Genomic DNA, 26,483 nt, shown 5'->3' on the forward strand with positions numbered 1-26,483 from the left:
GAGTGGCTTTTTGCTTATTTTACTCCCTCGGTTCTCGTCGCGTTCGCCACTCCACTCCGGAAGCAGTTCCACCCATGACGCCAAAAGCAGCGAAAGGTTGGCATTTTCAGGCGTCCTCCTCGTCACCGGTGACGCTTTTCCTAGCACAGACGCACACGTCGCGCCTACCGGAATCGGGTGGCGTCGCACGGCCGCGGTGCGCGCGCCGCCTGGCTTGCAACGGCAAGTGGCGGCGAACTGGCAAGTGGTGTTGTTGGTGGCTGGCTTGTGGGGAGAAACGCACGAGGCCACATGCGGATCCAGCCTCGCGACGCGTGCCCCTGCCGGCCACGGCCGCCTGCCGTTTCCGGCCTGCTAATTTGGCCGCGAGGCCCGGCGGAGCAGACGCCACGGCCCGGCGGCCGGCCGGCTCCACCAATGCGATGCGTGGCCTCGTGGAAAGTTTGGGTGCCGTGCCGGGCCGCATACGCTGTCGTGAGCGCGATGTCTTGAATTCGGTCGCGATCCCTGCACCGTATTCGCGCCCTGTCGGCGTCGGTCCTGCCCCGGCGGCCGGCGTGTAGATATTTCGGGGCCAGACGAATCTGCAACCAGACAAACAAATTATTGGCTCTGGCCTCTGCCCATGAAAAGGTCGGGCCAGCTCGGCTCATCCATCTATCCATCATCCAGGTGTGCATCGACCTAAAAAGTGTTCTCTGCTTATTGACATTTGAGTTACACATGGAGGAGTAGTATATCCTGGGTAGCGAAAGCGAATCCTTGGCGTTGCATCCGAGCCGTGAGCCGAGGGTTCTTTTTAAGCGGAACACTACCTTTTCTGTAAAAAAGAGAGGAATCAAACAGTGCATATTGGAGCCGAAGCCGAGGCTTTGGCTAATTCATTTCGAGGAATTAGGAACCCTTTGGCATTCGGAATCGTATTCTCGTCTAGCTGGAGCAACTCCATAGGAAAGATTAACTATCTTATCCTATGATGAGAGTTAGGAAGCACATCGATAGGTATCCACGAACTGCTCTGCATCATCGCTCGCAGGAGAGATTCCCCCACTCGTGTTTTGTTTAGAGGGGAAAGCTCGAACCAACTAAATAATTCCCCATCACATGGGTTAGTGATCCACGTTTCGCGGCATTAATTTCAGTAAATCAACTAGTGCGCCACTGTACTTTGGGATTAGCCAAAATGATTCTGTTGCAGCATCACATCACAAGATCAAAGTGAGGTTGTAAATAAAAGCCTCACGGAGTCACGGTAGTAGCAGCATGTGGGTTTAACTGGATGTTAACGGATGGAGGAGGAGGAGATGGGGACAAATGAAGAACAAGTGTCTGAAGAGCTAAACGAGGGGAACGACAACACCTACCAACCGAAGAAAATTGCCACATCCAGCCAATTCTGCGATCGATGGATCAAGCGTACATACATAAGACGTTACGTCCTGCTTTCGAGTCATTATCCTCTACTAAAAAATCATATGGACAAGAGAAAACAAATCGGAAGTTGTTCTCACTGTGGCCTTTTTTAGGGGAAGTTGCTTTCACTGACGTGAGTGAGAGAAAGATATGGATCGTTGCCAAGTCGGGGCCTCTTATCGCGAATTGGTCCTCTTCGCCTTCAAGGCCAGGGGCAGAGAGGGGTGCTATGGGCCCCACGAGATATGGGCTTTGGGCCCATTATAGCTGATGTTGTGAGAGTTGAGGGTACCGCTAGTTAGAGACCGACTTTCGAGCCGAGGGAAACTTCGTCCCGCACAACGTACGTACGGTTGGCACATGACAGCCCCGCGTGACACGCCCACCCGTGCGAGTAGAGCAGCTCTAGTACTTACGTCCGGCCTCGCGTACGAGCAGTATAGGTACAGAAGTACAGTCGTGCACACGAACAAGTACTGGTACAGAAGTACAATCGCACACACGAGAAAATACTGGTACAGAAGTACAGTCACGCACACGAGCAAGCACAAAAATAAAGTCGCTCACATGAGCAAGTACTGGTACAAAGTACAGTCGCACACACGAGCAAGTAAGTACAGTAGCACACACGAGCAAGTAATAAAGGAAAAAACTGCATCAAATACACTAAAAACAGAAGTACTTATCAATTAAAGCACGAGTACAATTAGGTACAGATCACGAGTACAACCATACTAGTATTGAAAGTACGGAAAAAAGTACTCCAAAACCTATCAACATGGGATCTAGTTTGACTTAAACGTTGTTTAGGAACATAAAAGGGTAACAAGTAGCCATCTTGGACCCTTCTATCCTGCAGGCATCTAGCTAGACATGCAAATTAAACACACAATTAAATAAATTAGAGTAGCCTTCATCATAGGAATTGATTAAAAAAATAAAAGGAATTGACTGATGAGAGAGGTCAGTTCCCAACTCGGATGAGCATTCCCCTAGCAAAAGCGGATACTTTTTTTTTCTTTTCGAAATGGGTTGCCCCAGTCTCTGCATCGCAATGATGCATACGGCCGTTTTAATTGAAAAAAAAATCCAGTCTTATAAAAAAGCGTGTGGAAGGCGATTTGCACAAAAATAACCCAAAAGTTAAAGAAAAGCACAGACTGACCCTCCGGCGAAACTATTTCACTCATCTAACCCTTTTGTGTGGCGTCCCTCCCATCGGCGCCACATATGCCAGTGTGGCGCCCCTCCTGCCGGCGCCACTCTCCCAGCCGACGTGGCGCCCTCGACGCTGAGCTGGTGCGCCGATCCGACGTGCCAGCATGTGTGGCGCCCCTCACATCGGCGCCACACATGCACTTATAATTGCCCAAAACATACTGTGAGACAATTCGTCTGGGACTTAGCCGTTTTGGCGAGCCTCTACGTGTGGCGCCAATGCCACGGGCGCCACACTAGCATGTATGGCGCCGATGCCACGGGCGCCACACATCCACTTAAGTGTGGCGCCCGCGCCCGCCCCCAGCCCGACCCTCTCTTTCTCTTCTTTCTTTCTCTCCTCCAACTGCCGCCGCCGGCCGCCTCTCCTCCGCCCCCACCAAATCCTCCACGGATTGGACAGATCTGGCCGGCCAAATCCATCCCCATACAATCCTCAAGGTATTCCCCTTCGTTCCCCTTCGATTCATCCAAGATTTGCTCCGATTTAATTCGATTTAGATATGGAACCTAGATTGGAAATGTTTGTTGTTGGAATCTATATTGGTGTGTATGTATTGAAATTGATAGCCTCATTGTATGCTTGTGTTTGAACCATAGATTTGTTGGAACCATAGATGTTAAATTTTGCTAGATTTGTACATGAACCCTAGACATGGAAACTAGATTTGAAATGGCTATGTATGTGTTGAAATGGGTATGTAAGTGTTGAATGTGTATGTGTAGGAACCCTAGATATGTATGTATCCTAGATTTGTGGAGGAATCCTAGGCATCAAATTTCATGAATGTGTATGTGAAAGAATAACTCATATGGTGTTCTATCCCTAGATATGAATGTATATGTATGTATTTGATGTATTTGTGATGGCTTATTTGGATATATTCACATGTATGTATTGCTCATAATATGGTGTATTTGTGTAAACATGTAGGATGGTGTGGCTCCTAGATCAAGAGTATGACAGGGATCACCGGGCTGTTCATATGACGGAGAGGACAACGGGTCTTCACCCTTTGAAGATTCGTTACCATGGCACAATGATATACCGTATGACGAGAGGTACACGGAGTTCATCGAGCCTACTGGTCTTCTCCCGTTCATATCCCTTGTAAGCCGTGGGGGGCCGAACATGAACGCCGCGGCACTCACCGTCTTGTCGACCGGTGGAGGCCGGAGACGCCCACCTTCCACTTGAGGGCCGGCGAGATGGCGCCTACTCTCCAGGATGTTTCCATGATCCTTGGACTACCTATTCAGGGCGAGCCACTGTGTATGAACACAGCTTCTGATGGGTGGCGCCAGCAGATGGAGGCGCTTATTGGCAGGGCTCCTCCGGCGCCAGCAAATCCAAAGGAGAGAGTTCCCGCCGGCGCGTCTTTCTCTTGGATCAGGACTAACTTTCGACAATGCCCGGACGGGGCCAACGAGGACACTCGGAGGACGTACGCCCGTGTGTACTTATGGTACATGATTTCGAGGACTCTCTTTCCTGACAGTGGGGGGAAGCTGGCCCATTGGTGTTGGCTGAAGGCGCTTACGGTGTTGGACCACCGGTGGAGTTGGGGAACAGCAGCACTTGCCTACCTCTACCGGCAGGTGATGACTTATTCTATGTACTATTTTCCTATAGTAGTGTGCTAGACAAAGTACTAACCAAATGTCTTATGTACGCAGTTGGACGAAGCTTGTCGCAGGACTGGGAGCAGGACTGGGAGCGGCGGTATTGGTGGATGCATGCTCCTACTTTCCGTATGGAGCTGGGACCGCCTATCAGTTGGGCGTCCCAGGGTACTCAACGAGAGGCCATGGCCTCATCACCATGAGAACCTTGATCGGGAGCCGACTTGGGCATACCTTTGGGACAATGTCTCGGAGATGACGAGCGATCCAAAGATCATGTACAGGCAGTACACTGCGGAGTTGGACACTCTTACCGCTGAGCAGGTAACCGATCACTCTTTTGCAATCCTAGTTTTCATAAATTCTATTGGCATGTTGTAAATTCTGAAATATTTGTATGCTGCAGGTGGAATGAGAGCCATATGGTACCTACTACCGTATTGGCGCGGGGATGCCTGATCTCAACCACAAGTGCACGGAGGAGGCGCGGTTCTGGCGTATGCGCTGCCCACTCATATGCATGTGGCTTGTTGAACACCACCAGCCGCACAGAGTGATGAGACAGTTTGGGCTGTATCAGGAGTGCCCACCTCAGTGGCAAGACACGGACAAGGCGCTTCATAGGTACAATCTAACTTCTTGATTCATGCGATGACAGATTCTTGATAGAAGAGGTACAATCTAACTTCTTGATTCTTGCAGGCTTGATAGGCAGCGGCAGAGGAAGATCACAAATTGACCAGTCCATCATAGCGGCCACGTCGCAGCGTTCCAACACTGTTTGGAAACGACACGGACTGCTGGCCCTGTGGAGATTGTGCCTCACGACTTGGCCGCTTTCAACAACTACCTCCAGTGGTTCCATGAAAACACGCGTATCGAGTTAGTGAAGCACGCGTATGCTGAGGACATCTTGGACGACCCCATCGAGTTCGATGAGGTTGCGCAAAGCCAGCACGACACCTTTGCTCGCAGAGGGAGATCGACTTCTATTGCTTCCGAGCTGAACTTCGTGGTAATGGATTCTCTCACTAACTATTACATCATCTAGATTTCCATGTGCTCGCTTAAATTGTGTATGCTATGTTTGTCACAGCGGACGGAGATCACAAAAACAGCTGAGAAGTGCGAGATTATGTGGGAGCAGAGCGGGAGAGATGAAAAGCCTGTCGGACCGTTGCGGCATTTCATTAAGGTATGATCACCAACTTTGAATGTACGCTATTATGTTCTGGTGGGTTTGTAACCATGAGTTCCATGACGCAGAACACTGCACGAAAGATGCGGCGGTTAGCCAACTTGCTAGGTTGCCGCGACACCGAAATTCCTACATCTTCCTCTTCTGAAGATTCCTGACGACTGCGAAATTTTGAGTCAAAGCATTAGTCGCGGCAAGAAGCAAGCCCCACGGTCTGCTTACCAGTTGAAGCCAAGGGGCAATGCTCCAAACCGGTACACTCCGGAAGATTATGTCAACCGAGGAAAGAAGGTTGTCATTGAGGAGGATGAGGCGCCACCGCGGAGATCATCTTAATTTGAGGAGGATGAGGAACGACGAGCCCTTATCTTCAGAGGAGGAGGAGCAGGAGGAGCAGGAGGAGCAGCAGCAACAAGAGCCACGGCAGCGGACGAAGAGGATGGCCGTCCGGAAGCAGCCCGCGAGGAGGGGACGTCGAGGATAGATGGATTTGTGTTGTGAACTCTATCTTCATTGCTACGTGTTCTAAACTCTATGTCATTGCTACGTGTTGTGAATCCTATGTCATTTCGAACCATGTTTGTAATGGTACTTGTTGTTTGAATCTACGTGCTACGATGTGAGCTATTAAGTGTTATATGTGTATGTTCTGACATTGCTACTTGTTGTGTCCAATGTTGTACTCAAAACTGTTGGAGTTTGGTAGGATTTTTCATGTTTTTAACACAAGTCAATGTGTGGCGCCCTGCACACTGGCGCCACATTGCACTGTGTGGCGCCCGCGGCATCGGCGCCACACATGCCAACCTATATCAACTATTTGGTCGAAAACATCCAGGGGCTCCGGACGATAAGTCCTTAGCCGTTTTGGCGAGGCTCTTTGTGTGGCGCCCGTGGCATCGGCGCCACACATGCTAGTGTGGCGCCCGTGGCGTCGGCGCCACACATAGAGCCTCGCCAAAACGGTTAAGTCCCAGACGAATTGTCTCACAGTATGTTTTGGGCAATTATAAGTGCATGTGTGTGCCGATGTGAGGGGCGCCACACATGCTGCCACGTCGGATCGGCGCACCAGCTCATCGTCGAGGGCGCCACGTCGGCTGGGAGAGTGGCGCCGGCAGGAGGGGCGCCACACTGGCATGTGTGGCGCCGATGGGAGGGGCGCCACAGAAAAGGGTTAGATGGGTGAAATAGTTTCGCCGGAGGGTCAGTCTGTGCTTTTCTTTAACTTTTGGGTTATTTTTGTGCAAATCGCCCGTGTGGAACGTCTTATTACAAATCACGGATCGCAAAGGATCTCAACAAAGATGAGCCATCGAAAAAAAAGGAAAAAACATGAAGCGCCTTTTATTTTGAACACAAATATTTTATTAAAGAGTATTAAGTGCATTTTACAGATAGAAACGTGAAAGGAGCCACGCTAAATACAAAGATGATATCCCTACTTAGAGCTTAAGCAACGAACTGCTAAGCACATAGTCTGAATTCTTAACACAAAACGAGCCTGGTGATGGGCTTTGACGTTTATGCTCTTGTTGACGTGAGAGATATTGCTGCACCGAAAAGAAGGAAAAGCTTGTATCACTGACAACTGTGGCCTGAACTCCCAATGCCCCTGAGCTGCAAACACTGATGTCGCCATACCTGCCGAAGCCAATATACCGAGCAATTAGTATAGAAGCAAGGGTCTTGAACCTGCAGTAGATCTGCTAACTTTGTTGCTAGAAGTAGAGCATAAGCTTCAGCCTGTAGTAGAGAAGTTGCTGGAGGTGAGAGCGTGGAGACATGCAGCTGATGGAGATGTTGGTTTAGCTGAAAGTGGATGATTACTCCTAATCTTGCATAGCTTGCTGATTTTTTTTTTCTTCTCCCATGTATCATCACTGATAATAACATTCCCTGCTAGTAACAGTCATGAGAAATCAGTGGAGGTAGTTGCCTGCTATTTGGAGGAGATGAAGAGGAAGGAAGAAATCATCAATGCCTTGTGTTGTGTTCCATGAGTTAAACCAAGAGAGACCAAGCAGAAGGGTAATGAATGGAGGAGACGAAGTGGAAGGCTGTCTCTTTTTTTCACTGGATCACTGGATGGATAATGCCACGATTTATTTCAAGCCTTTCCATGCTGAACAAAACCGACCCTCACATTCCCGATGCTGTGAATATTTATTGGGTGGAGACTAACGATATAATCATGTAACTATGTCATTTCGCAAGTAGCTCTCCTCTGATTCACAACCGTTATACTTGTCGCCATCATACATGCATGTTTGAGAGACTGTACATTTTATCCTCTTACTAATTCAGTGTGAAATATGTCTACTCTTCTACTCACTTTTTGCATGGGCATACAAACTGATTACTCCCATAGTTTTGTCATGTGATTAATTCTACAGTACATATGTATACACACGTGGATAAGCTAAAAATAAGTATCATGGTATATAGTTCGCACGATCAATACGAAAAAGTCGTCTTCAACCGCCCGGAGGTGAAGTAATATTTCAAGGTTCACGGCTTCGATCTCTGGCCAGGGCTGGCCCATATGGTGGGGCAGAGGGGCGTTCGCCCTATCCCCAAGAGCTAGGGGCCCCGAACCATGTTTTGTTTGTGTACTCGTATTAACACAAATTCTACTTTTGAGGTTCAACGCTCAAGAGATGGTTTAAGTTGTGGCCTATCATGCCTCTACTCCGACTTCTCTTACCAAAAGAAAAACTCCAAAATTTCAGAATCAATTTTGTCAACGCTACGATATGTCTAGCCTTCCCAAATATGTTGAACAATACCGGCCCTTGTCTTCCCGAAGTTATGAGTAAAACATTTATTAGTGGAGACTAACAACATAATCACGTAACTATGCCGTTTTGCAATCAGCTCTTCTATGATTCACAACATTTATATAAAGCATTTATATGCCGTTTTGCAATCAGCTCTTCTATGATGACATTTATACACTGTCATCATACATGTATGTTTGAGAGACCGTACATTCTACCCTCTTATTAATTCAATACTAAATATATCTGTTCTTCTACTCACTATTTGCATGGGTATACGAATCAGTTACTCCCATCCATGATTAATTCTAGAGGTACATATATACACACACACGTGTAAATGAGCTATTGTTAGAAATAAGTATCATGAGTGAATCTTAGCCAAATGATATTCGTAATTTTACCTACGCAAATCTCAGTGGATTGTATGCATATTTCATCTCAATTTAGAACATAAGGATCACCCTTATTTCTCAAATGAGACAAGTTTTTGGGAAGTGTGACAGTGTATAGGAGTACTCTGATTCGCTAACACATGACAAAGAGCGAAGAATATACTTGTGAACCCGTAAAGTGACATTGCACAGATCCCGCTGTAAACAAATTACTTGCACAATACCATACTCAATCTGACATAACAGTTTCCGGTGATAGCTGAATCAACCTAGCCCTCAACATAACCGCAGCAAAAAGAGAACGAATACATCTGTTGCAGTACAAGAAGCGCCAGCTAGTAGAAAACTCAACATACAATGCATCTATACCCTAAGTTGAGCAACAGCCGGCTCTCTTCAGTGCAGACACGTCGTCTTTCACATTGATGTTCTCCCCTTTGCTTGGGGCAGATGAGCCATCGTCTCCTGCATCAACCGTCTTCCTGCTAGCAATTTGGTATATCTGAGTCAAAACTTCTGCAAAAGCGTTGTCTACATTTGTAGCGTCTAATGCAGACGTTTCCATGAAGTACAGTGACTCAGCCTCAGCATATTCCTGTCCATCTTCAGTTGAAACAGCTACCAAGTGCCGGAGGTCAGACTTGTTGCCAACTAGCATGACAACGATGCTAGGATCAGTGTGATCTCTCAGCTCCTTTAGCCAGCGTGCAACATTGTCAAATGTAACACGGCGAGTGACATCATAGACAAGCAACGCGCCTACCGCTCCTCTATAGTAGGCACTCGTAATAGCACGGTATCTGACAAAAAAAGAACATACAGTAGTCATTTACATTTTTTTAATGCAGTAGTCATTTACTTGAGCACAAAAATGTACGGCAGTCATTTTCTTGCACAAAATTTGGATGCAAAATAAGGACAAGGTTCTGCTAGTGACCTAGCTTCCATTCCACCAGCCGTGTTGGAAAACATGTACTGGAATGACGCAGAATGTTCTGAATATCGAAGATTTCAGACCTCAGAAAGAACAGCACGATCCCTTTGATATGATAGAAAATGCCTAATTGTGTCAAGGATGGAACCTTTCGTAAGTGATAAAACTAGAAAAAAAATGAGCTTACATGGCAATTGTGTGGACAATGGACAAGAGATATGCTTTCTTCTTCACCAAAACCAGATAGACAACAGCATTACCGTGCTACTATGTAAGGCACCAACCAACTCACACAAGTGGGCTACAGTACGTTAGTGGGCTTGAGAACAACCATAGACTTCACATTCAGCATCCGGAGGTAGAGGTCCTAGAAACAAGGTTGCTTTGCTAAAAGCGTATGGGAACTAAGAATCCAGAGGTAAGGGTGAAGAAATGTGTGCAAATACGAGTCTTTTTGTTTCTTTGTATACAGCCTCTCCCTGGGTTCTACTATTCCAGGAAAAAACATACTCCCTCCGATTGTATCTAGTCTGACTAGATACATCTGTTTCTAGACAAAGTTGAGTCAATTAATTTGGATCTGAGGAAGTACCAAAAAGTATTTCAGGTTCAAAAAAGTGAAAAGGTCTTTAAGCTTTGATGTTCATCTCCTAAATACGAGTCTACATCTATTTTGGCTGCTGAGGTGCCTGGAAGAATACAAGAGGGGATACTGAACTTCGAAGCAAAAATGAACCAAGCAGAAAGTGGCGCCAATATACACGAGTTAGGCATCATTCAATGAAGGGAAACCAAATTTCCATGAGAAGTGTTCTGATCAGTGAATTTTGTTCTAAAATTACAAAAACCACCACCCTAGCCTATTTTGTATTCCATTTTATGATTCTCCTATACATTTAGTTGCAGATTATCCAGATTTTTCTCGAACAGAATATCCAGATTAAAATTGTGAATTGGCAAGTTACAATTGCATGTGAGTTTTCCTGCTGGCTGCGGTTTTTTTTCAAGACCTGCTTCCTAAAGAACACTTATGTTATCACAGGTGAATCAGAGAACTATCATATTATCTTGTCCATGATGCACAAATTCCTTGATGAACAAAATACTCGAGTATCTATAGTACAAGCAGCATAGCTAATACTGCTGTGCAAGTGTCCCAATCAAGTCTGTTCTCATATCCATTTGTACTTAAATGGTCTCACTGACCTGCCGGGTGATTGATTTTTGTACAGACCTTTGTCCTAAAGAACACTTCTATTATCGCAAGGGAATCACAGAACTGTCTACTATCTTGTCCATGATGCAAAAATTCCTTGATGAACAAAATACTCAAGTATCTCTAGACTCTACTACATGCACCATAGCTAAAACTACTGTAGAAGTGCCCAGATCAATGTTGTTATCACATCAATTTGTACTGGTCCTCTTTAAGTGGTCTCAGTGACTTGCTTGCGAGACAGCTAGCTGATGAAAATCATTTGCAGAGTTCTATAGACCAGATAAGCTTCCAACCAACCTAGGCTGTACAAGCGTAATTACGCAACCACATGATGAGGACACATAGTGACTCATGAAATTTTCTAGTATGAGAGATAGCAATATAAACCCTCTGCCGTGACCAGGGCCGCACTAATTAAAACTTAGAACGCCTGCGAAACACCTTTTCTTCCCTAATTTCACCCCTGGCACCCCAGCTTGCCGGCACACAGTTGAGCAACAACAACACACCTCTCCATTGATTTCTGTATAAACTGTACTAGTACCTCTGTCTATAAAGAGGCGTCCAAGATTTGTCTAAATTTGGATGTATCTAGACGCTATATAGTGTCCAGATACATCCAGATTTAGACAAACCGTAGACATCTATTTATAGACGGAGGGAGTATGAAATATGACACCACAGGTCCGCAAGGGGTAATGCTACACCTACAAAAAATTCTTACATAATTTTCTTACGGATAACATCAAGCAGTTCACAAAATTAGAGCGTGGCCCGTGATTCAAGGGAAGAATCAAAACCCAGCCAACAAATTCATTCCACGTCAGCCCGTAGAAGTTTTTGTAAGCCAACCCGTCCGTACGTCTAGGATTATCGGTCCGCAAGTCACAACCACCGAACACAACAATGGCTCAACAGATCCACCGCTAGTAGTCACCTAAGTTATGGAACTCTCAGCAGCTCAGAAATCAGAACTAGGAGCGTCCATTCTACTCTCCAGGAACAACCAACTGATAGCCAGGCGTGAATTTGTATTGGAAAAACTGGCACACTAACAAACATTAATAGAGTCCCTCCGATCCATAATAAGTGGGGCATGGGTTTAGTTCAAATTTGTGAACTAATAACCAGGAGACTTATTATGGATCGAAGGGAGTACTTCATTTGGTATGTTCCCCACTGATCCACTACTTGACTGCACATATCAACAATCCAATTACCACTGACTAGCATCACCAAACTATAACTGATAAACCAAATCAACGATATGATGGTCAGGGTAGCTTTCTGATTCCTAAGAAATTAGAGACCATGAATGAAGCAAACAAACCTACACTAGGAAAGGATACTACTGCAACAAATCTGTTCACCAAACGGAAGCCAGTGTTGAAGAGGGGTAAGAGTAATCGTTACAGGGAAGGGGAGCAGACGCACCTCTCCTGCCCTGCGGTGTCCCAAATCTGGGCCTTGACGACCTTGCCGTCGACCTGGAGGCTACGGGTGGCGAACTCGACCCCGATGGTGGACTTGGACTCGAGGCAGAACTCGTTCTTGGTGAAGCGCGAGAGCAGGTTGGACTTGCCGACGCCGGAGTCGCCGATGATGACCGCCTTGAAGAGGTAGTCGTAGTCGTCCTCCGCCCTGTACGCGCCGCTGCCCGCCATTTCCTTCCTCGCCTCGCGGGTCCTCCTCCCCGACCTGCTCTAGGCTCTGGATCTCGCGGGGTTTGGGCGCGGCGTCGTCGCTGGGAGACGACGGAGCAGTAGGTGACAGCGACACAGTGAACTGGGATTGCTACGCAGTCATAATAAACCTGAAATATTTATTTGGTGTGCTGTGCTTGTGCAGGAAAACCCCTGTATGTTCATGGTTTAGCAGATTGCCGGCGGGTAGGGGTGTAAACTAATGTAGATAATTTCATCACCGAGTTCGTTTCTGAATCCATTTGGGTCCATATCTTATTTGAAGAATTCGGTGAATGAGGATCTATTCTTAGCTTGACGCCCCATACGGTGTATGATATGGTATACCAAATAGCACTGGATATATCATATATACCTAAAAATTATTTACTAGTATTATTTAATGGTTTTATCTGAATATAATCTATTTTTATCCTAAACGTCATAGTTAATAGACCATATTTGGTAGTTCGTGAGTTGCCTAGTTCGTCCGTCGAATAATAGCTCAATTGCATGATCACTCTATCGAATATGGAGTCCAAACTTATCAAGATATTAGGATATTGACATGGGTGTTTATTTTAGCCCTTGTGTTTGCGTCATTGCATCAATATGAACCTAATTTGTCCATGTTGTTGTGTTGTACTTATTTATTTCTATCATTTTTATTTTTTTATTTTATGCGTGTTTTGTTAAACTCCTTTTTATCGAGGTTTGTTGGCCATTTATACGCGTAATTATCTAATTAATTTTATTTTTGTCCCAGTGTCCGCTCCATTTCCCTTTCGAACCCGGGATCACCGATAATCATATTCGAATTTGCGGACGATAATTATTCGCTCCGCTCGAGTAAATCGATAAGATAAAATATAGTATAGAGTATAGTAACTTCAAAATCCAATCCAATCCCCGGCTGCAGGTGAGGAGATCACACAACAGAAAATGAAAAGATAGAGAACAAGTTTGCGACCATGACTTTATATTTGGTGGGTACACCGAGCTTCTTATTTTTGCAACCAGACAGATAAAAAGTGCCAGATTGTGTGGTTATTTGTAGCTATACATCAATGCCGCCATCGTGCCCCATGTCCTGGGTACGACGACAGCGCTGGTGTTGCTTGCCGCGCCAGCACTGAATAAGAAAGCGGTTAAGGTAGGATCTGGCTGTCTGGTTTCCAGATGAGAAGGAAAGTTTCATGTGAAATGAAAAAGTTGGTGATCGCTGGCCGGTTCCCCTTTCCACGTGATATACTTGAATCTAGAAGGGGGGGCGTTGGGAAAAAGGCCATTACCTTCCGTAGACTTGGCTCCAACTCACGCGAGAAAAGGTGGAGACGCGCGCCTCGTTGGTGGGTGCGAGCGATCGTGTGGCTCGTGACCGTGTCCCGTGCGACGCGGGGAAATTCGCGGCGCTCGGCTCGTGATCCGGTCGGGACGGTGGATTTTATCGACTCTGCAGATGGGTCAAACGGCGTCGACCACCTGCCTCACGTACGCGTACGCGGCGCCTCATGGAGCCGTGCCGTGCCTTGGTAAATGCGGGGAAATGCCAGCGGCGCGCCTGAGATCCTGCACATGCATTGGAGCCCGCGATCCGAATCGTAGCGCACCCAACGTACATGCTACCCAAACAAACAATCAAAGAGGGCGCCAGCAGGAGATACGACGGATGATACAAGTATAAATTGCTAATACCTCTGGTTTAAAATACTTGTCACGGGTTTAACTAGAAACATTTTAGACTATACTAGCAAAAGTGGCCGTGCGTTGCACCGAGAGAAAAACCGATCTTCGGTATGATTGATTTTTATTAAATACTTTTTAGGTACTATGAATTTAATTACTTAAAATTCCAATTTTCTTAACGGGACTCGTACAAAAAAAATATTTCTTGTTTTCTTGTTTTGATACTAAGGCGGAAAATTATCATCATTATCTCACCGTGACTATCTATTTCTCTCTAACCACTCTCGCCACACCTCTCCGCTCTCCATTCTCTTTGGTATGAGGGCTTCACAAATCATGGCCGCCACATAACACATCATCTCCTATGCCATCGGAGCACAAAAATATAAATTTATTGCTAATAAACAAATAAGTAAACATTTGAAAATATACGTACAATTATCTAAGAAAAGTGAGATTAACTTTGTGTTTTTGTCCTAATCGTCCTTCATTCTCTACATCTCTAGATAGGCATTATGCTAAAGTGAAAGCACCGATTGTAAAATATATGATTTTTTTTTAACAAAGGTAGATAATTTCTCCAACCTGAGTTATGTGCTTATCCTCTCGCATGGTCCAGTCCTTTGACCGGTGCACATGATGTCGCATAGTTCTCAACGGAAGTGGCGCACATGCGAGGGAAGAAGAGGTCCACGAGTGCACTTTTTTTTTTCAGCTGGGCGGCGGAAGAAAGGTTGTGCCGTTGGAGTTAGAACCACACCCCAGCATGTACCACACCAGCCGGCACGACGAGGAAGCCTAAGTAGTAGACGTCCTTGTTTCACATTTTGTAGGCCAACTATCGTCCTGTGGCAAGTAAGCTAGAGGGCCGACCGTGTGGATGGTCATGGTGGGTGTGAGCAGGTTGAGCATGGTGTCCAACACCACCTCCTTGGAAGAGAAGTCGCTCATGCATTGCCACGAAGCAAGACAAAATTCGACGACATTGCTCAAACAATTGCTGCATTCAAGTTTTATGTTATGCATCGATGTCCCCTTTACGATTTTGCCATGCACCAACTTCATACATTCGTTTGAAATGCCTGGTCTAACCTTTTGTCTGAACATCAAATGAGAGGTATAAATTGTTAATACCTCTGGTTTAAAATACTTGTCACGGGTTTACCTAGAAATATTTTAGACTATATTTAGTGTAAACCAGCCATACAGATTGCTCCCTCGCCGACACAATTTCGGATGTCTCCCCTTCATACCAATCTGTCTTGATCTCTAACTCCCACAGTTACTATCATTGGCATCATCTCTTTTCTATTCACCTCGAACGATGTGGCCTTCGACGCCATATCAATTCGGCTTTAAATACTATCTTGTTATTCTTGATGATTTCTTGTTTATATTTTGACTTTTCCTCCTCGTCCCAAGTCAGATATCTACACTACTTTTCTCAACTTTTGCCAATATATTCTCGCACACTTTGATCTACCAATTTGATTTATTGAATATGACAATATCATGAATTTGAGAACATCTCGAACTGCACCTTCTTTATCTCTCTTGGCATACTACTTCTTTGTCTTGTCCATATACAATCTCAACAAAATGGCAAAAGCCAAATCATCTCTTCACTCTATAAACGATATTCATCGTTACCTCGCTCATTCAAGCCTCCCTTCCTTCTCGTTTTTGGGTAGAACCTCTTCATAACACCACTTTTCTCCTCAATATTCAATCTACAAAAACTTGCCCACTTCTCTTTCTTGATCACCCTGACTATTCTTCGTTGCATGCATTCGGAGCCTCGTTCCTTGCCATGTGTTTACCTCAGTCCCTCTGATGATCATCAGGGCTCTCGCTGCTTTGACCCCTCCTCGGACCATGTATTTATTTCACTTCATGTAATATTTGATGAGCGGACTTTTCCCAGTGTTTGTTGTCTCTCCAGTTCTAACAACCCCCACGCCGCCCACTAATGTGCACTGCCCTATCCTGCTACCATCCTTGCAGCCACCTTGACGAGGGTGCTCCTCGGCAATGCCCATCATGAGGGGCTTAGGGTTGACGAAATCCTGCAGTCTAGCATGAGACATCGGATACCAAACAAACGGGGAGAGAGATTTACCCAGGTTCGGGGCCCTCGATGAGGTAAAACCCTTACTTCCTGCTTATCTGATCTTGATTATCGAATATATCGGGTTACAATGGGATAGCCGATAGGCTGTGTTGGTTGACTCGCCGAGAGGCAAGGATTCTAGGTTTCTAGCTCTAGCTTGCGGTGGTTCTACGTATTGAAATTGTGTCTCGACAGGCCCTCTCCTGGCCTTTATATAGCAGGCCAGGAGATTGGTTCCATTGTTTTGCTATCTTCATTCATACAATTGGTTTTTCACCATCTAAACCAGATTCCTCTCTTTATTTTCCACTCCTCTGTCATCACCGCTTTCTACTTTATATATGTTGATGATATAGTACTAACTGCTTCTTTTGATACCCGTAAAAAAACTGTTGCTTATGATTCGTTCTTACATCATATCATATCTTCACTTAATCGTGAATTCTCTATGATTGATTTGAGGTCCTCTCCACCATTTTCTTGGTATTTCCGCCTCTCGCACATCCATTACTCTTTTTATATCCCAATGTCAGTATCTTTTTGACTTATTATCTCTTTCTAGCATGACTAATTACCAGCCCCGCCAGTTGATGTTGGTGCCAAATTGTCGGTTGAAGGCGATCATGTTTCTGATCCCACTCTATATCGTAGTCTCACTCGAGCTCTCCAATATGCCACTCTAACCTAGCCTGATATATCATACTCTGTTTCAAAAAGCCTGTTTATACATGCATGACCCTCGTGTTCCTCATCTTGTTCATGTTAAGAGAATGCTTCGGTATCTGAAATGCACTCTCGATGATGGCTTACTTATCAAATCTTCTTCTCCTGAAATCTGGCTATTGCGTTTATTTGGGTGATAATCTTGTTTCTTGATATTCAAAAAGGCAAGTTATTGTTTTCAGGTCTTCAGCTGAAGTCAACCAGAATACACATCCGTTGCTCATTCTATGGCCGAAGCAGTTTGGCTAAGTCAACTTTTGATGAGCTTCATCGACGATCGAGCGTGCCACCATCGTCTATTGTGACAACATTTCCGCAGTCTACATGGCGTCCAATCATGTCCAGCATCGATGCACCAAGCCTATAGAGATTGAGATACACTTTGTTTGTGGGAAAGTTGCTCTTGGCGAGGGTTGTGTTCTATATGTAACAACAAGTGTCCAATTTGCTCATATCTCCACCAACGGACTTCCAACTACATCCATCACCGACATACACTCTAGTCTCAACATTGTGACTCTCGACGTTGAAATTGCAGGGGGTGGTATTAGATTATGTGTTTGATTCCTACTAGGTTACGTACTAGAGTCGTTTTTCCTAAGCCCTAAGTGGTCCGGCCCATGTAATATATAAACTCTTGTAACCTAATCAAATCAATACAAACAATTATTCTCTCCAATTATCGTTATCAACTAGGTAATCGCAGCCACTTCAACGATGTGATTGTAAAATCTCTCTCTAAATTTTCCAAGGCCAATGTCACTGTGGTAAAAACATTCTCAAAACACGTTCGTAACTTACTGCACATGAGTTTAAATGGCTGACATGGTAGAGGAAAAGAGGGATTTAAAAACAAACAAGTCTCAGCTGGAGTAATTATATCCAATGCTGGCTCTGCCAAAAGAATTTCTGCAAAACTAAAGATTCTTAGGAAAGAAGTTAAGATCTGGTCAAAATCCTTTTCCACTTTGAAGGATGAGATTGTTGATTGTAATGCTATCATTGCCCTCTTGGACTCACTAAAGAATTACATGTCCTTGTCGGCTAGAGAAAGTATTTTAAGAATTTCACTCAAGAATAGCCTTGCTACTCTCCTAAAGCAACAGTTGGCGGAAGCAAAGAGGTAAGATCAAGTGGGTCACCCTTGGGGATTCAAATTCCAAGTTCTTTCATTCAATTGCTATTGTTCATAAGAGGAAAAATAGTATTGCCTCTACCCATGACGGTAAAGCCGCTTTGTTACTAGAAACATATAAGGACAGGTTGGGTAGAGCTGATACTACCCACAACACTTTTTACGTGCGTGCTCTTCTTAATTCTTCAGTACAGTTCTTCTTCCTGGAGGAACCTTTTTCCACTAAGGAAATTGATGAGGTGGTTAAAGCTTTTCCAAGCAACAAATCTCCTGGCCTTGATGGTTTTAATGCAGAATTTTCTGAGGAAATGTTGGCCTATTGTCAAGCAACAAATCTCCTGGCCTTGGTGGTTGTTTTCACCAAGGAAATCTTTGTCTAGAAAGTACTAATGGATGCTTCATCACGTTGGTCCCCAAAAAATCTGATGCTAGTTCTGCTAATGACTACAGACCCATATTTTTACTGAATTGCACCCTCAAATTTCTCACTAAACTGCTTGTCAATAGGCTACAAACAGTCATCATGCAGCTCATTCATGCCAATCAATATGGTTTCATTAAGTCCAGGACCATATAAGATTGCCTGGCCTGGGCTTATGAATACTTGCACCAGTGCCACAAGTCCAAGAAAGAGTTGGTGATACTCAAGATGGATTTTGAAAAATCATTTGATAAGATTTATCATGGATTTATCCTTCAAGTTCTGTAAGCCAAAGGTTTTGTATCACTTTGGTGTCATTGGGTTCGACAAATTCTTTCACCGGCTTCTTCTGCCATGTTGTTGAATGGTGTTCCAGGCCATACTTTTCAATGTAAGAGAGGTGTTCGTCAGGGTGATTCTTTCTCCCCTGCTATTTGTTCTTGCTGCAGATTGTTTGCAGTATCTGGTTAACCAAGCGATGCTGCAGGGACACTTGTCTCGGCCTTTACCCTTAACATTTTTTTTGATAAATGATGCTTTATTACTTTTGAGAAGCAACTACATCCAACCTCTGCATAACCAGGATGCACACAACCGTTTACGAGTCTTAAGTCCAAACAAAGTCAAACGAAAAAACTAGGCGGAATACATATCGCAACGATGAATCATATAACGCATAGGGTGTGGGTGGGGCTTCAATCCGTAGGCTATGCTGCCACCCATGTAGGGAAAAAGTATCCCTCGCCGTAGCCTCCAACCGTGTACAGATCTCCGTAAATAGGTCTCGGTTCTCCATGCGTTGAAGAGGTAACCACAAACGTAGAATACATGTACATCTGTAGATGATCTGCGACAAAGAGCAATTTTTATCGTTAAAAATCTTGTCATTTCTACTCAGCCAAAGCGCCCAGATAACTGCAAGCGCCCCCACCCTAAGAAGCAATTTGAACCTTGAATCTATACCATGAAGCCAATTGCCAAAGACATTGGCCACACTAGTCGGAGGATACAAGGTAGACGCTACTTGGATGACAGACCAAATAGATATCGCAAATTGGCACTGGAAGAAAAGGTGTTCAATGGTTTCATCATGATGACAAAAAACACATCGAGTACTTCCGTGCCAATTCCGCTTAACAAGATTGTCCTTGGTGAGGATAACACCTCGACGAAGATACCATCCAAATATTTTTATTTTTAATGGTATCTTCATCTTCCAAATTTTCTTATTATTATCAACTGGTATATCAGAATGAAGTATGGCGATGTATAAAGATTTAACCGAGAAATAGCCATCTACATGTAAATTCCACCTAAATTCATCTGGTTCAGGTGATAGGTTAATATCCCCCAGCCTTTGAATTAGTGCATTCCATGCCAATAGTCTTTGTCCTAGCAAAACTCTTCTGAACGTCACATTCGGTGGCGAGGTAGCCATTACTGTAGCAATGGTATCACCTTGGCGACGAACAATACTATACAACGCAGGATACTGTTCACTTAATTAGGGGTGCATTGTCTAACCAAACATCTTCCCAGAACCGTATCTGTGCTCCATTCTTGATTGAGAAAGTACCATGACGAAAAAATTCATTTTTTGTCGCCTTTAGCCCAACCCAGAAATGTGAATCCCCAGGTTTCCAAACCACTTGGGATAACGTCTTGGAGCCGATATATTTTCTCCGAAGAATAGTTTGTCAAATCCCATCCTCGGTAAGAAGCTTAAAAAGCCATTTACCCAGCAGAGATGAATTCTTAACCTCCAGGTCATGAACTCCAAGCCCGCCTTGATCTTTGGGACTACAAACTATACTCCATTTAACCAATCGATATTTCTTTTTCTCACTATCCCCTTGTCAAAAGAATCTGGATCGATAATAATCGAGTTTATGCAGAATTCCTTTTGGCACTAGGAAGAATGATAACATATACAATACTATATTTGTCAGTACCGAATTAATGAGTACCAATCTTCCCCCCTCCCCCCCGGGACAGCAATTTACCTTTCCAACTGCTAAGACGCTTCTGTAATCTTTCTTCCACTATTTTCCATTCAGCAATTTTAAGTCTCCGATAATGAATCGGAATACCCAAATAGCGAATAGGAAATTGGCCTGGCCCACAACCAAACAACTCTGTATATAGAGCTGTATCATCCTGGGCATCACCGAAACAGAACAATTCACTTTTATGGAAATTGATTTTCAAACCCGACAACTGCTCAAAAGCCGCCAAAATTAATTTCAGGTTGTGAGGTTTTTCGAGATCGTGATCCATAAATAGAATCGTATCGTCGGCATATTGAAGGATAGATAAACCACCATCAACCAGATGTGGAATCACACCTTCAATCTGACCATCAGACTTGGCCCGCTCTATGAGTATAGCCAGCATATCTGCCACAATGTTGAATAACATTGGTGATAACGGATCACCTTGGTGTAACCCCTTTCATGTTTGAAAATAATGGCCGGTGTCATCATTAACCCGGATTGCCACACTACCTCCATACACAAAATCATTTATTAAAGCGCGCCATTCAGGAGAAAAACCTTTCATCCTGAGTGTCTGATGTAGGAAAGACCACTTGACCTTGTCATAAGCCTTTTCAAAATCTAGTTTTAAAATAACCCCATTTAATTTCTTGGTATGCATCTCATGTACCGTCTCATGCAAAACCGCCACTCCATCTAGGATATTTCTTTCTTGCATGAAAGCGGTCTGTGATGGCTGAACGACATGATCCGCAACCGTATTAAGTCTAATGGTGGCCACTTTCGTGAAAATCTTGAAACTTACGTTTAAGTGGTAAATAGGTCTATATTATTGAATCCTTTCTGCCTCATTAAATTTCGGTAACAAGATTACTTCACCAAAATTTAGACGAAATAATTCTAGTTATCCAATATGCAGAGCACTGAACAAATCTAGAAGATCCACTTTAATAGTATCCCAGAAAGTTGGATAAAACTCCGCTGGAAAACCATCAGGACCCGGTGCTTTGTTGCATTCCATTTGGATAATTGCCTTCTGCACTTCTTCCTCAGAATAAGGTGCAGTTAATAAGCCATTCTCTTCCACAGAAACTTGGGGTATATCAGCTGTTAAGTCCTCGTTTAGAGAAAAGGAGCTTTCATCCGGAGGACCAAACAGACCTTTATAATAATTAGTAATGTAAGATTTGAGTTACTCATGGCCTTCAATCAACCCTTCATCTTGAAAAAGAGAATGAATACGTTTTTTTCGATGTCTCCCATTGGCTATGCCATGGAAATATCACATATTTGAGTCTCCTTCTAGAATGAATTGGGCTTTGGAACGTTGATACCATTTGAGTTCCTCTTCGCGAAGAAGACTCGCCATCTGCGCATTGGGCTGATTCTTAAGTTCAATCTCATGCGGAGACAACGGTCTTACCTCAGCAACCGCCTCTAGCTCATCAATCACAGTTGATAAGCGAGCCTTCTTTTTTTTTAGAATGCCAGCCGTATGGGCAGCCCAATCAGAGAGATGTCTGCGCATTGCACGCATCTTATTATTCCATCTCAAGATTGGAGTGCTACCACCAACTGGTCTTTCCCAAACTGCCTTAACCATCTCATGGAACCCTTCTCTATGTAACCAGCCAAGTTCAAATTTGAAAGGCCGCTTACAAACAGGTCGGGGATTCCCAGTAGTTAGGAGGGTAGGAGCATGGTCAGACAATTTTTCAATACGTTCTAGTGCACGGACAGACACCATAGGATATTTATCTTCCCATTTGGTATCCATCAACCAGCGATCTAGCTTTTCGTATGTGGGTTCATGCAAGCTGTTGGCCCAAGTAAATTGTCGACCGGACATAAACACCTCCCTTAAGTCAAGGCTATCAATGACAACATTAAACAAGAAAGACCAATATCCATCAAAAATACCTTTACTTTTCTCATGAGGAAATCTTAGTAAATTGAAATCTCGTCGGATCAAAATCGGGTAGGGATTATCTTTAGTAAGATTTACCAACTCACGTAAAAAGTCAGCCTTAAAAGCGTCTTGGGCGGCACCATACACAGCAACCAGACTCCAAGTGAAACCGTCAGCTTTATTCTAAATGTCGAGCTTAATGTGATACTCTCCGTTAGAACTAGCTAGAATAGTCATGGTGTCTATGCAGACGCCAAGTAAAATACCCCCAGACCTACCACGAGGCGGACGAGAAAACCACTGAAAGTTAATCCCACCTGATATACGGTCTAGGAAACTCCGTGAGAAATTCCGCCTACCCGTCTCTGATATGGCAATAAAATCTAAATCATAATCTCTACAACCATCGGCAATGTGAGAATGCTTAGCCAAGTCTCCAAGACCTCTCCTATTCCGAAACATGCCATTCATTGAGAGATTATTTTAGATTTAGAACTCTTGCTATATCGACGAGACTTCTTTCCAGCTGACGACCGAGAACGTCGTGCTGAAGCTTTTAGATCATAAACTGAACTAAGCTCCGAGTGTTCTAAGTCGACTTCTAAAATATTACCAATGATAGCTGAGAGAAGCTGACCATCTAGGATGTCATCCTCTTCATCATCATCTATCACGGAAGTTTCAAGCCCAGTGGAGTCATTCGGAACAACCGTTAAACGGTCAAGTTCCGTCTGTCTCAACACATTAGCCGAAACCGAGATCTCATCAGATGTAGTACCCAACGAGACCCCTAGACTACTAAAATTAGAAGAAATGCGAGAATTTGAAAAAGAAATAAAAGACTTGGATGGTTGTTTCATACCAGCCGTGTCGAGGTTCTTCTCCGCCTTGCGTCGCATGGCTTGCTGCATGACATCCTCGTCCGTCGCCCCCGACCCATCCTCCGCAAGCGCGTACCTCCCACTCCGCCTCACCGTCGGCTGAACGACAGGAGGAGGGACGGCGGGAGGTGGCTTCTGCAAGGTGGGGACCGGCGAAGGTGAAGTCAAACGCTGTGAAGACCCAGCCGAGGACGGAGAGAAGGCCGAACGATACAGGGGTAGAAGGCGGTGTAGCCCCCTGTATCGAACCAGCCCGTGACGATCCCCCCTTCGAGGGAGAAGACGGCGTCGACGAAAGAACGCTCGCAGCCCCATGGGGAGCAAGCTCACTCCCCGGCGCGGCATACCCCTCCGCCCGTGGAGGCGATGCCGCTGGCACAAGGAACCTGTCCGCCTGGAATGGCGAAACCTGCCCCTCCTCGAGTGTCGCGCTAGGCCGGCGTGGCTGCGAGTCGGCGTCCACCTCCTCTAGCTCTGCGGCACTCCGACGCGGCTGAGCATGAGGAGGCGCATGCTACACCTCCTCCACGCGACGCAACAGCACGTCGTCCTCCATAACCCGTTGCCGCGGGTGCACATGCCCGGTGGCCGGCTGACCCGAGGCCGGCTGCAGAACCGAAGCGGTCGACGAGGCCGGTTGCTGCAAGGACGGAAACTGCACAGGCGACGGCGTCGTGGCCTGTCGCTGCGGCGTAGCGGGCGACGAGGCCGGCTGCTGCGAGGCCGGCCGCTGCACAGGTGATGGCGTCGTGGCCTAACGCGGCGACGTGGCCGTCCGCTCCAAGACCGACTGCTGCTCGCTCGCTAGCCCCGCGGCCGGCTGCTGCGCAAGCACGTCCTGTCTAGGCGTGGACGAGAGAGGTGGCTGCAGTCCCGGCTGCGGCACCGCGTCCGTCTGTGTCGAAGTAGAAGACGGAGGCGGTGCCTCTCGCTGCATGCTCGGTGAAGCGGCCCGTGAACCAGTTGAAGACGTAGGACGAGTGCGACCCTGCATGAAAGTCCGAACTCTGGACGGTGAGGAAGCCCGAGAAGACGACGGAGGTGCAGCGACCAAGTGAGGGTACTCCGCCCTAGCACGAGCCACAATCTCCCACCCTCTGTCCGTCATCGGTGAATGGTTGAACGGAGTCAAAGCCACCTGCGCGAACGGCACCGCTGAAGTGCCAGAAGTATGTGTCGGGGCCTGTCCGTCAACATCCATATTAGCTGCCACGGGCGTAGCGTCCGCGGTAGCATCATCAAACCTCTCCTCCTCAAAACCGTGAGACCCATCATCATCTCCTCCGTCCTTCCAGAAGAAAGGGTGGAACCGAGGATCCGGCTGAAACCCCACTGCCTCATGACGAAAAGGAAACCTGTAACCATTAAGCTGTAATAGTGCAATCACCTCCATGCAACCATTATCTTTCTCTAGAGGTGTAGGATCACGCATAGCCACAAGAACACGAATAATCCCCAGGCTCCGAAGGGAAAACAAATCAACATCGAGGGTGGTACCAATAAGAGAACCCACAGCCCAAAGCCCCAAGAAGTGTCGGACAGAGTCAGGAACACCGTCAACTTGCACCCAAACCGGCTCCATAACAAACGCAGGATGAACATCCTAATGCACCCATGAAGAAACAAGAGCCTGAGCTTTAACTTTGGGCACACTCGTGTGCATACCATCTATCCGAGACAAATCATCAGCTGTAGGAATACCAATAAGAAAATCATTAACACCATGGGGCACCGCCTCCCACTTCCAAGTAGGATTCCCGGGACACATACGTGCCATAAGACTCTGAATAACATCTGCAGCGACAACCCCCTCCCCTGACACTTGCACCAAAGCTGTAGGTGCTCCAGAAGTAATCAGCTCAGGCTTATACACTGAGTCCGGTAGCTGGAGATCAAGTGTGGCATCATTACCTCATCCAACAAAGAAACTCGTAGGCCTTGATCATTTTGCCTACTCATGAAGGAGAGTTAATTCATCTGAAGAGCTTGCTACTCAGTTTTGGGATGGCATCTGGCCTATAGTTTAATTACTCCAAGTCCAATTTGATACCAATCAATGAGGATGCTCATAATATGCAGAGGCTTCTTAATGCTCTCAATTGCCAGTAAAGTAGTCTTCCTTTCACTTATCTTGGGTTGCCACTTAGCACCATTAAGCCTAGAAAAGAATTCTTCATGCCTTTATTAATGACTGCCCAAAGGAAACTTTCATCTCACTCAATGTACCTTAACTATGGAGACAAGCTTAGACTTGTTAACTCTCTGCTTTCATCCCTTCCTACTTTTTATTTGAGCACTCTTAAAGTTTATCAATGGGTTCTTAATGAGTTTGATAAGTATAGAAAGCATTGTCTTTGGAGAAGGAGAGATTTGGAAGAAAAGAGCACACCTCTTGCAGCTTGGGAGCTTGTTTGTTGGCCAAAGGATCAAGGTGGCTTGGGAGTAATTAATCTTTCAGTCCAGAACAATTTTCTTTTGATGAAACACTTCCATAAGTTCTATAATAAGGTTGATCTTCCTTGGGTGAAACTTGTTTGGGCATCATATTACTTGCATGCCTTGCCTCCTGACAGAACTAGAGATGTTTCCTTTTGGTGGAGAGATTTGCCTTAAATGTCTGCCAGATTTCAATAGTCTAGCTACTTGTAAGCTTTTTTTAGGATCCACCATGCTCCTTTGGAAAGATCTTTGGTCCCAAAATTGTCTCCAGCATAGTGTGCCTCACCTCTTTTCCTTCTCTAAGGATGAAAGCATTACAGTTGTTGCTGACATGCAGCCTCTACAGCTTCTTCAGGATCATTTCCATGTGCCAATCTTAGTTGAAGCATTGGCTGAATTCAATCAGTTACACGAGATTCTTGGGGCCTTGCTAGATCTAGATCAGTGGCTGGTGTTTGGTAGTGAGCTGGTCTTTAAAGTAGTTGAGGCTTATAAGCGCTCTATGGGACAGCATATGGTTAGTGTGGCTATTAAATGGATTTGGAGTTCTTGTTGCCAATCCGAACATAAGGTTTTCTTCTTGCTGAATAGGAGAAAGATGTTGCAAAGAAAGAATTTCTTCATGCCTACCTATCTTTGTGAGCTGTGTAATGGTGGTCATCATGAATCAAGAGATCACCTCTTCTTCAGTTGTCCTTTTGGAAATATATTTGCGCTGATTGG

The 26,483-nt window shown here is 45.3% G+C and overlaps 1 protein-coding gene across 1 annotated transcript; it reads right to left on the minus strand.

Moving 5' to 3' along the window:
• Nucleotides 1-8,768: 8,768 nt before the first annotated feature.
• Nucleotides 8,769-12,569, minus strand: LOC124660375 (ras-related protein RIC2-like). The gene is made up of 2 exons (XM_047198182.1): nt 12,215-12,569; nt 8,769-9,427 (listed from the first exon to the last, which is right to left on the minus strand). The coding sequence occupies exons 1-2, from the start codon at nt 12,442-12,444 to the stop codon at nt 8,998-9,000; spliced, it is 660 nt and encodes a 219-aa protein (XP_047054138.1). The 5' UTR covers nt 12,445-12,569; the 3' UTR covers nt 8,769-8,997.
• Between the last annotated feature and the right edge of the window lie 13,914 nt (nt 12,570-26,483).

Source organism: Lolium rigidum, chromosome 6 (genome assembly GCF_022539505.1).
Source record: "Lolium rigidum isolate FL_2022 chromosome 6, APGP_CSIRO_Lrig_0.1, whole genome shotgun sequence".
NCBI classification, from domain to species: domain Eukaryota; kingdom Viridiplantae; phylum Streptophyta; class Magnoliopsida; order Poales; family Poaceae; genus Lolium; species Lolium rigidum.

Bases quoted from the DNA above. Each gene is read 5' to 3' on its own strand.
- LOC124660375 (XM_047198182.1), bottom strand. From the start codon at position 12,444: ATGGCGGGCAGCGGCGCGTACAGGGCGGAGGACGACTACGACTACCTC. The intron at 9,428-12,214 runs GTGCGTCTGCTC...TTTTTTTGTCAG, and splicing joins GACACCGCAGGGCAGGAGAG to ATACCGTGCTATTACGAGTG.